The 12,062-nt window shown below is 38.3% G+C and overlaps 1 protein-coding gene across 1 annotated transcript in view; it reads left to right on the forward strand.

The window, feature by feature from the left end:
• The window catches only part of Gpr155 (G protein-coupled receptor 155), a 38,828-nt gene that overhangs the window by 11,750 nt on the left and 15,016 nt on the right, over positions 1-12,062 (forward strand). Inside the window, exons 4-10 of the mRNA XM_051184464.1 lie at positions 190-355; positions 1,184-1,339; positions 3,539-3,622; positions 4,460-4,577; positions 8,353-8,437; positions 8,522-8,612; positions 10,148-10,358. Of these exons, the coding sequence (XP_051040421.1) occupies positions 190-355; positions 1,184-1,339; positions 3,539-3,622; positions 4,460-4,577; positions 8,353-8,437; positions 8,522-8,612; positions 10,148-10,358 (911 nt within the window). The remainder of the gene's footprint in view (positions 1-189; positions 356-1,183; positions 1,340-3,538; positions 3,623-4,459; positions 4,578-8,352; positions 8,438-8,521; positions 8,613-10,147; positions 10,359-12,062) is intronic.

Raw genomic sequence — 12,062 nt, forward strand, 5'->3', positions numbered from 1 at the left:
TTGAAATGGCTCCTAGCTGAATTCCTGACTTTCAACAAAATGTCCAGCAGCAATAGAATATTTGCATGAAAATATAAATTCCCTTCTGGACAGGAGGAAAATAGTAACAAGATTTCAAATCTGCCAGTGCAATTACTAGCAGGGACAAACATTGATGCTAACTACCTTCTACATCCCTTCTTTCTCCAGCCTGGTGCTGCCCCTTCTGTGCAGAGAAATGGTAGAACTCTTGGACAAGGGTGACAGTGTAGTGAACCACACAAGTTTGTCGAATTATGCCTTTCTCTATGGCGTCTTCCCTGTAGCTCCAGGAGTGGCTATCTTTGCAACACAGTTCAACATGGAAGTAGAGATTGTAAGTATGCACTGTTTTTTTCTAAGTCTGGTGGTTTTTGTGGTGAAGAGAAAAATGAAGTTGTGAAATGCAGAAAGCAACATTCTTTTAATGAGAACTTGAGCTTTCTAAGCTTTTGCACTGTAAATAAGAAGATACTCTGTAACATTATATAACCATAGTTATGTAATATGGGAACCTTATTCATCTATGCTGTTTTTCTATTTTTTAAACCCATACTGTTTTATTAGTCTTTGTTTTGTTTTAAGTACTTTCCATCTATGCATATATTTAAGCTTTGAAATTATTTATAGAGGGATAGCTTTTGAAATTTTAAGGGGAAAATATTTCATTCATTATAATTCAAACCCTACAAGAAAATACCCTACAATAAACTACAGAAAATTGGTAAATTAATGTCATCTATGTATACTGTATTAAGGGGTTCAGAAATTTAATATGAGGGACAGCTCATTAATTAATCTATATCATGTTTGATAATTATTTTCTGTTGATTTTCCCCATAGTCTGTGAAGTAGCATAGAAAGCTGTTCATAGATATAATTAGACCATTGGAAGGTTGGTCTTTCTAGAACCTAGAAGATAATCAACAACATAATCTGTAATATTTTTATATGTAAATATCATTTGAACCTAGATTTAAAAGGGGCCAATGGAGTGAGCAGTCACATAGAAAGAAGTATGGTGTCAGCCAAATGCTGGGTTCTGTAATGTACTTACTGAGTTTTATTTTCAGTTTAAAAAGCATTAGTGCATTATGGGTATTTGAATTTTTAAGCAGTTGTTCAGGTAAGATTATGACTCCTTAATTTGATCTCATTTTTGCAGATAACCTCAGGAATGGTAATAAGTACATTTGTGTCTGCTCCAATCATGTATGTTTCTGCCTGGTTATTGACCTTTCCCACCATGGATGCTAAGCCATTGGCATATGCCATTCAGAATGTTAGTTTTGATATAAGTATTATCAGTCTGGTCTCCTTGGTAAGTACATTTCAGTGTCAAATTGAATAGAAACTACAAAATAAGTTTGACAACTGCTAAGAGAAAATGACTTTTTAAAACTTAAAAAAAAATAGAGAACTAAAGTCTATCTGAAGAAAAATGCAATATCAACTTCCCAATTAACTACATTTGTCTTTCCAATGTGGAGTTTTGAGTTGTATAGTGGGCAAGGTGTGTGACCTAGTCAAACTTGGGTTTGATTCTTTGTCCTATTGCAGGTTACCTATGTGTCTCTTTAGAGTTACTTAACCTCTCTTAAGCTTAGTTTTCTTAGCTATAAAGATAATCATTTCAACTAGTTCTATGGATTGTTTTAAGGTTTGAGAGAAAGAGATAATTATTCTATGAATAATGATCACCATACCAATACTAGCTATTCTTGAATCATAGGATGAGCAAAGGTCTTTGGGATCCAGATTAACCATTTATTTAAATGAAACCAGATAACTTTTTGAATTTGGTCCTGCTAGCTCAAATATATAAGCCTTTAGCAACTGGAGTACCATATAGGTCAGATTGCCTCTGAATTCTTCCAGAATTCTAGATTGGAAAAAGACCATGTTTGTTTATTTATTTATTTATTTTGACAATGTTTATTCTTAATGGGAATGGATATGTATGTTAACAATAAATAAATGCACAATTAATGTGATTCTTAGGAAATCCCATATCTACCACATACTCTTTTTTGTTTGTTTGTTTTTATATTTTTCAAGACGGGGTTTCTCTATGTGTAGTCTTTGGCTGTCCTGGAACTATCTTCATAGACCAGGCTGGCCTCAAACTCACAGAGATCTGCCTGTCTCTGCCTCCCAAGTGCTAGGAATAAAGGCATGTGCCATCACTGCCCAGCCTGTTTTTTTTTATTATTATTATTTTTTTTTTATTTTGGTTTTTCAAGACAGGGTCTCTGTATAGCCTTGGCTGTCCTGGAACTGGCTCTACAGATCAGGCTGGCCTTGAACTCACGGAGATCCATCTACCTCTGTCTCCCAAGTGCTTGAACTAAAGAAGTATGCCACCACTGCCAGGCTCCTATCACATACTCTTAAAAATCTGTTTCCTTGATAAGAAGGTAGTTCAGGGAGGCAGAAGATATCAATGTCTATTGAGAAATAGGAACAAGAAGAAAATTACCCAGCATACTTTCCTGGGCAGTATAAAGGTAGAATAGAAACTCAGTCCTGGGACTGAGGTGTAGCTTAGCTTAGAACATGTGCTTAGCATGCCTAAGACCCTAGGTTCAATCCCAGTACTAGTCAGAAAAGAAGAAAGAGGAGGAGGAGGAGAAACCCAATCCTTTCAAATACTAGAAATACAAGATTAATCTTGGTGTGGGAGGTATGTGTTGTTTGAAATAATACCACCTGGAATTTAGTCTCCTCTGGAGCCAGTGTCAAAAATCAGAAAGGAAAAGTTTAGAAAAGTTATTTCCTAAATAATTGGCTGTGACATTGTGTCTTACTTCAGCCACTGAAGGTAAGCATATTTGGAATATGGCCCTAGTCAAGCCACTAGTTTTTTGTTTGTTGTTTTATTGTTGTTTGTTTTGTTTTTTGGTGGATTTTGTTTGTTTGTTTTTGGGGGTTTTTGGGGGGGGGTTTCGAGACAGGGTTTCTCTATGTTGCTTTGTAACCTGTCCTGGAACTCGCTCTTGTAGACACCAGGGTGGCCTCGAACTCACAGAGCTCTGCCTGCCTCTGTCTCCCGAGTGCTGGGACTAAAGGCCACCAATGACTGGCTAAGCCACTAATTCTTAAAGAACCAATCTGTTAACCATGGATCTCCCGTATCTTTATTTAACTTTGGATATAGTCGTAATAACCTTCAATTTAAATGAAAACTTAAATTTTCTTCTGGGATGAAAATAAGAGAATTCTCTAAAAGTACTAATCATGATGAATAGGCCTAGTGGCACACTTGAACTCCATACAGGAGGATCTGGAATTCAAGGCAAGCCTGGGTTATACAGAGAGATCATGTCTCAAAAAAAAAAAAAAAAAAAAAAAAAAAAACCAAGGGTTAGGATGTAGCTCAGTGGCTGAGTGCTTGTCTAGTATATATGATGCCCTGAGTTCCGTCTAGCCCCACAATAAAAAAGGTTTCTAATATGCTATTTACTAGTAGGTAATTTTAAAGATTGAGAAACATAAATAACTTTAACCTTTTACCTTCAAGATCTGGTCTCTGGCTGTTCTTCTCTTGAGTAAGAAATACAAGCAGCTTCCTCATATGTTTACAACTAATTTACTCATTGCTCAGGTTAGTATACCTATAGATATTTACTCACTGCTCAGGTTAGTATACCTATAGATATTTACTTACTGCTCAGGTTAGTATACCTATAGATATTTACTCACTGCTCAGGTTAATATACCTATAGATATTTACTCCCTGCCCGGGTTAGTACACCTATAGATATTAAAGTGATGCTTTCCCCTGGGATTATTGTACTGTATGAGAGAAAATTACTTTGTTAGATTTTTTTTTCAGTTACAAAGACGGGATTATTAGTAGATATAACCAATTACAATTTAATTACAGCTATTTATGCTTGATATATTAAATGTAGTCGGTTTTAAACTTTGAGATTAATAATGGCAATTGATAACTTGACATTTTAAGATACAAACAATTGAATTCTTACCTGGGTGTGGTGACCCACACAATTCTGAGCATTTAGGAGGCTTAAGCAGGACGATTGTTGTGAGTTTGAAATCAGCCTCTGTTGCAGAGTAAGATTACATCTTGAAGATTGAAGTATGGCCTTACTTTACAGTTCAATCTTGACAATGGAAAGTTTAACATTTCCTGTGTAAATCAATACTAAATAAATCTAGAATTTAGAATATGGTCTTCATTTTCATTTAATATGTACATTGTTGAAGGCTCTACGGAAAAGAGGTTTTTAGTCATAAAGCTTGAAATTTTAGTAAAACTAGTGTATAACAGTTGATGATTGACAATAGTTTTAAATGAAGGGTTACTTGAATAAAGCTTCAATGGGTATGATTAGATTAATATTTTTTCTGTTATGATATTGAATCATACAATTTGCTTTTAACTACTTACAAAGTCTTTCAATAATTTTTTCTTTAGTCTATTGTTTGTGCTGGAATGATGATATGGAATTTTGTTAAAGAAAAAAATTTTGTTGGACAAATTTTGGTGTTTGTTCTATTGTACAGCTCCCTGTACAGCACCTATTTGTGGACAGGTAAGTTGGCTCATGAAAGGACTGTTGAAGTCTGTCCCTCCCTTCTCACTAAAAGACTCAGCATCTATTGATCCATTTGAAGTCTGTTAGCACACACACACACACACACACACACACACACACACACACACACACACGCACGCACACATGCACGCACACACACCTGCAAAGCTCAGTTATCGGCTGAGGCACCTTTTCTGCCTGGCTCAAAGCCCTCTTGAGTCACATGGTCCTCTTCACAGGGGGTTGGGGGGTGGGGGGAGTGGGGGAGGGTCACTGACTCCAGGCCAATGTCAGCATAGCACCCCCCGTGGAGACACCAGGTTCCATGTGTCTCAGCTCACTTCTGGGATCCTACTGAAGTGCAGGCCGTGGTTTTGCCTCATACAAATTAACTACCTTTGGGTCTTCTTGTGCTTTTGTTTGTTTGTTTCATGTTATGTTTATTGGTGTTTTGCCTGCATGTGTGTCTGTATGAGGGTGTCAGAAACCCTGGAACTGGAGTTACAAACAGGTAGGAACTGCTATGTGGGTGTTGGGAATTGAACCTGGGTCCTCTGGAAAAGCAGCCTGTGTTCTTAAGCTCTGAGCCATTTCTCCAGCCCCTGGGTCTTCAGTTTTATTACTTCTAAAACTGGCTTGCAGCACATTACAAAGATATTCTAAGAATGAAGTAAAGTATAGGTATTTACACCTGATACACAGCAGACATTCAAGAAATAGGAATCTATTAATCATGTAATAAAGGGGAAAGAGGGAATAAGAGAACAAGACAAGTGAGTAAGAGGATGTGGAGGGGGGATGTGGAAATGGCTTAGAGTGATTAAGAGCACTGACTGCTCTAGAGGACCTAGGTTTGATTCCCAGCACCCACATGAAGGCTCACAACTCCAGTTACAGGGGATCCAAAGACCTTCACTGGCCTCCATGGGCACCAGACATGCACGTGGTACATACACATACATGCAAGCAAAAACACTCATCTAGATAAGACAATTTTAATAGATGATCCAATGATAAAGAATACTCTTTCAATTGATTCCAAAAAGGATGACAAAATGTTTAACTTAACTTTGCTATTTTGAAATGTAACATTCCTTTAGAAGCAGACATTCTGTTAGGCTTGTGAAAAGTACTGTCTGGTTTGGTTGTTTTTGTGTTCACACCACAAATTTGAAACTGTAAAATGGTCCAGAAGGGACCAGGAAGTGACCAGGGCCAGGAAGTGACCGTGCAGGAAGACCTTTGGTTTCATGGCCTAAAGATCAAAAGCTAGACCCGTCTAAGTCCACAGCCTTTTGAAGTGAAGCAGCAATGTGGAGAGGAATTACAGAATGACCAGTTCACAAACCCAAGATGCTTTGTGCTTCTCTGGGGAGAGTATAACTGCCATAGCATGACACTTGTCCTGAGATGTCAAATTAAAAGAACCTAGAGACTGTAAGTCCAAATATAGGTGGCCCAAACTGACCTCTGGTGCCTGTGGAATTTGTAATGAGAGTGAGAAAACAACAAATAGAGCAGTCTGCCAGAAAGTCCTAACTATCTCCAAACCCCTCAGACATGCAAGCTGAGATCTATCTAAAGAATGTACAATAAAGATACCCTGTGATCATCAGGTTATTATAAATGCAGCAAGCACGATTTTATGGCTCAGTTGCCAAAGGCTAGGTTTATTACCAAAAAGACAAAATTACAGACCCATTCAGTGTATTCTAAAATCCCATGTCCAATCATTTTCAGAGTGGTTTACAAACCACCTTCACCATTTCTGTCCTATCTGCACAGCCACTTGCTTGTTTTTCCTTTAAAATCAATTGTTTTTTTTTAACACGTATGCTAAATCCAATACCAGTGAAGTCCCAAGCTTCATGTGCTAATAAACAGTTTCAAATGTACATTAAGTGTATAAATAGTTCATTTCTCCATCTTTTTGTGGGTCTGGCTTGAATGTTTCATTTTGCAAATTATGAAAGCAAGCCCAAAAGCTGAACGGACTTAAGCAGATTGTCCCAGCTGTCGTCGCACAGATGACACAGAGCAAGGGAATCAGCATTTCAGAGTGCCACGCCCTTCCCAGGGACCCCAGAATCAGCATTTCAGACTGCCATACTTCTAGGCCTTTCGGCTAAGATCAAGTGCAGAGTGCCACACACTTCTCAGGGACCCCAGTATCAGTTTATGTTAATTCTAGTTTAAAGTGTTAATTTCCCATGCCTGTTTGTGTTAATTCCAACTTAAAGTATTAATTATAAGACAGGATCTTATGTTGCTAATGTAGATCACAGCTTGAAATGTAAAATGGAACTCCTCTGCTCCCTATTTTTGTTTTTGTTTTACGCTAGCTTCAGTTGCTTACACATATAGGGTTATGATCGGGTTATCTCACTGCCTTTCTTAAACTCCTGGGCAGTCTTCATTTAACTGTAGGCTGTAATATCATCTGTCCTTCACTTGGCTCAAACTTAATATATAAAGTGAAATCTAAGTTCTGACTAATGGGACCACTTGACTGCATGGTGGACAGTTTATCACCGAGATAGCATTGAAAATATGCCGAAGAGACTGAAAGTTTCTTACAGACATATTGTTTTCAGATCCTGAAAATACATTGTAGGAACCCCAGGACAGTTTCAGAACTTCTCCTCTTGCACCTCAGAAGGCTGGGTTTCTTCTCCACTCTGCCCTCTGGTGTGTGGCTTGGGCAAGCCTTGTTTCTTACATACCTATGAAATTAAAGTGGTAATTTGAAATGGAGGCTACAGTACTCAGATTCTGTAGCCCTGTGGAGTTTATTAAGTGCCACAGGTATAAGTGACAGCGTCAGGCATAATGAAAGTTCAAGAACTTGTAAAGCTGGATGTCATGCCACCTGTCTCATTTCAGCACTCAGAAGGCTGAGGCAGGAGGATGGAGAGTTTAAGGACAGCTGGGCTACACAGCCAGGAAGTCTCAAAATACAAACCAAAAAAGAAAAACAAAAGAATCTCAGGATATTTATGTCTATATTAGATTTGCACCACATTTGTATTAAGTTTAGAACGTTTTGTTTTGTTTTGTTTTGTTTTTGTTTTTTGTGACAGAGTTTCTCTGTGTAACTTTGGAGCCTGTCCTCGAACTAACTCTGTAGACCAGGCTGGCCTCGAACTCACAGAGATTCACCTGCCTCTGCCTCCCCAGTGCTGGGACTAAAGGCGTGTGCCACCAATGCCCAGCTTGTTTAGAACATTTTTATATGAAGATTTGGCACTACATGTGAGGCATTTTCTAAAACCTAACATGTGTAAGAATGTATGTATTTCTTAGCACCAACAAAATGGAATAACTCTTAGAAATGTTCTGTATACAGTTAACTTTTCCAATTCTACTTAATTCTAATCACATAAACGGAAAAACAAACAAACGTTATAGCTTTTGAAAAGAAATCCTTCATCGTTCAGTAAAACAAAATTTGAGTAAAGAAACAGTTATAGGAAGGAAAACAATGGTTTTTATTTAGAAAAATTAACTCAAACAACATTTATTTATGAGGAAAATTTAGAACAAAACCCAGACTACTATTTAAAAAAAAAGCCTGGGGTGCACACCTGTAACCACAGGACTTGGGAAGTGGATACCTGATACCAAAAAGCAAGCCAAACAAAGTCACAAACAAAATGGAAACTGACCCATCAAGATATCAAAACAAGTCCCGTATTTTACAAAGTAGAGTGCTGCAACTTCTGCTCAATGTCGAGTAACCATTTCTTTTACAATCCTGCTTTCTTGTTTCTAGGCCTTCTAGCAGTTTCTTTGTTTCTTTTAAAAAAGAGGGAGAGCATGCAGATCCCTGTGGGAATTATCATAATATCTGGCTGGGGGTAAGTGGCCTTCCTCTGTTTGCTTACTGGTTTCCGTGCCGGCTACTGCTTATTCACTGTCTTTCCCCATGACTCTGGTTACAGAATCCCTGCTCTCCTTGTTGGTGTGCTTTTGATAACTGGAAAACACAGTGGAGACAGCATCGACTCCGCCTTCTTTTATGGAAAAGAGCAGGTGGGAGAAGGTTACTGGCAGTTCCCTTCTTGAAAATGTCTTTTTAGCTATTTTGTGTACCTTGATATTCTTAAATTTAAATTGAAAGCATATTTTTAATTTATTGCATATGACATTGGTGATTTTACAACACCTTACGACACCTCAAGATTTGAACAGTCTTAGCAGAAGATTTATATATGCTTATAACTTGATTTTTTATTTTGTCTTTTGAGATTTATTTACTTTGTGTATGAGTGTTTTGCCTGAATGTCTGTACACACATAATGTGCGTGCAGAAACCGTGGGGGCCAGCAGAGGGAATTGGGTCCCCTGGAGCTGGAGCTACAGACTGTTCTGAGTTGCTATGTGGATTCTAGAAATCCAACCCAGCCAGGACCTCCATAGGAACACACAGTGCTCTTAACTGCTGGGCTATCTGTCTAGTCCCATTAATTGATTTTTATCAAGATACATTTATGAACTATGTTTCCTCTGCTGATGGAATGTAAAAGAAAACAACTTGGTAGTAATAGTAAATGTCAAAGATGTTGCTCTTACGGGAAGTACGAATTCCAGGCCAAAGTATATCGGAGGAAAGTGTGCTTGCAAAGCTATAGACCAGGAGTGGAGCTTGAGGAATTCTTCAGGGGAATCAAAAAAATTCCACCAAAGATTTTTAATTCTTACCTTTTGTTTCATAATTTAGTTTTGTGAGGACAAAAAAAAGATTATATGTAAAAAGGTCGTCCAGCTGGTACTCATAAATATTAGCTATAATTTTTATAATCATTACTATAAGAAAGCCTCCATTTATTGAAGTATGGTTGAACTCCATGCAGCATTTAGAAGTAAATAAAGGAGACATAAGAAATCATTTGGGGGAGGAGCTGGAGAGATGGCTCAGAGGTGAAAAGCACTGGCTGCTCTCCCAGAGGACCTGGGCCCAATTCCCAGCACCTGCCTGGCAGCTCATAACTGTCTGTGACTCCAAGATCTGACACACCCACACAAACATATATGCAGGCAAAACACTAATGCAAATTTTAAAAAAATGAAATCCCACTTACTAAGAAAAAAAGAAATCATTTGGTTACTTAAAGAAAACCAATGACTGTATTGTTAACCACTTGCTGTACATGAAACATCTAAGAAACTTGTAAAACCATGATTTCTTTACATGTAAATCACCTTGCTTCCATACTCCTACCCATTTTGAAGAAACATTGTCCTGTTGTGTTTAAAACTATACAGATGTATTTGCTAGCAAAAAAAAAGTGCTCTTTAAAATATTTTTAAATGATTTATTTTTATCTTATATGCATTTGTGTTTTGCCTGCATGTATATCTGTGTGTGGATGCCAGATCCCCTGGAACTGGAGTTACAGGAAGGTGTGAGCAGTCATGTGGGTGCTGGGAATTGAACCCAGGTCCTCTGGAAGAGCAGCCTTCTTAAACACTGAGCCATCTTTCCAAAAATGTTTTCTTAAACCTACTGTACTAGATTAAGATGAAATTATGAAAACTGGCCTAACATCCTTTTCTGATGCTGGCAGATGATCACCACAGCCGTCACCCTGTTCTGCAGCATCCTCATCGCTGGTGTGTCACTCATGTGCATGAACCGCACCACCCAAGCTGGGCACTATGAAGGTTTCGGCCAGTCTCAGAACCACAAACCAGTAGAGCCTGCAAGCACTGCATTTGAGGGGAGCCCAGCACCAACAAATGAACCAGAGCTCTTTCCAAGTTCTATCCCAGAGACAAGTATGAGCTCTGTGTGTGTGTGTGTGTGTGTGTGTGTGTGTGTGTGTGTGTGTGTGTGTGTGTGTGTGATTTTATTTTTGATTTTTCAAGACAGGGCTTCACGGTGTAGACCTAGCTGTCTTTGAACTCACTCTGTAGACCAGGGTGGCCTCAGACTCACAGAGATCCGCCTGCCTCTGCCTCTGCCTCTGCCTCTGCCTCCCGAGTTCTGGGATTAAAGGCATGCAGCACCACTGACTGACATCCCACATATATTTTAAAACAAAAACTGTCACATATATCCTAGATGTTTTTGTTAATGTAAATTCACTACACTACTCTAAATATTATAGGTATTTGTCAGTTGGACAATGTGATTAATTAATTATAATTAATAATTAATATTATAATTAATAATTAATAATAATTAATCTATTAGATCTTCATTCTTCTAGTGGTTCATCTATTAATCTGAGACCTGGAAGACCACCACCTTCTGGTAGCCTGTTTTGTCTTTCTCCATGAATATTTTAAATGGATACCAAAGGCTAACATCTCTAGGAAGCATTAAACACGGGACATAAGAGACCCTTGGGAGACTTTTGTATTTACCTTTCACCTGACTTTTATAAACAGCAAAAAACTAAACTATAGGCTTTAATCCCTGTTGATATCATCCCCAGCAAGAAAATGAACTTGAACCTGTGTTGTAAACAGGACAGCTATCTGCTGTGTCCATAGGAAACCTGCAGTGTTTCTGCCTTCATCTCCTTATGTATAGCCCTAATTCCATTGCAGTTTTGTTTTTGTGGGACTGAAATTGAACCCAGGGCCTCATGAAAGCTAGGGGAGAGGTCTCCCCTAGAGCTGTATCCACAGCCTCCTCCCTCATTGCACTGTTTCATAACAGCTTTTGTTTATCTGGCCCACTATCCTGTAAATACCATTTCTGATTTGTCTTTATAGCCTCAGTTCCTAGTGAAATATCACACTTACTGTGCATACTTAGTAAAATTATTTTTTACATAAAATATAGTTGGTTGGGTGCTATGATCCTCCAACACTATCATTAAAACTGCTTGAGTACAATGCTTGCGTAATTAATTACCTATTCACCCATGTTCCTAAGGGAAAGACTCTAAAATCTGTCTGGTTATTTTCTCCCCTGAGTCCTCCTTTCTTCTGCTCTAGTAGAAGAGTAAACACATAACACCTCAGATGACCATCTTTCCCTCTTCTCTAGTTTGGTAATTCCACATAGTGCATCTATCTCTGTCTCTTGTTGCATATTTGTTAGAGACCTATGACTTCTGTGTTGTAAGTAGTATGAAATTAGGATCACCTTTTATTATGTGGTCAAGAGTTCAGTTAGTATGACTGGAGAGACGGCTCAGTGGTTAAACACTGCTGCTCTTGCAGTGGGCCTGGATTCAGTTCCCAGTGCCCACGGCTCACAGTACAGGTCCAGGGGATCAGATGCCCTCTTCTGGTCTCCTTGGGCACCAGACACACATATGGTGCACATACATACATGCAGGCAAAACACTCATGCACATAAAACAGAAATTATATAGAAATCTTAAAAATAAATCTTTGAAATTATATAAAAATAGTTCGTTCAACAAAAAAATATTTATCTAATAAAGAGAAACTGATGGCTACCGATAAGTCCTTGTGTTTGAAGGAGGAAACTGCAAGGTTTTTACAGAGGCCATGATTGCTCAT

The sequence above is a fragment of the Phodopus roborovskii genome, unplaced genomic scaffold, assembly GCF_943737965.1.
Source record: "Phodopus roborovskii unplaced genomic scaffold, PHOROB, whole genome shotgun sequence".
Taxonomy (NCBI): domain Eukaryota; kingdom Metazoa; phylum Chordata; class Mammalia; order Rodentia; family Cricetidae; genus Phodopus; species Phodopus roborovskii.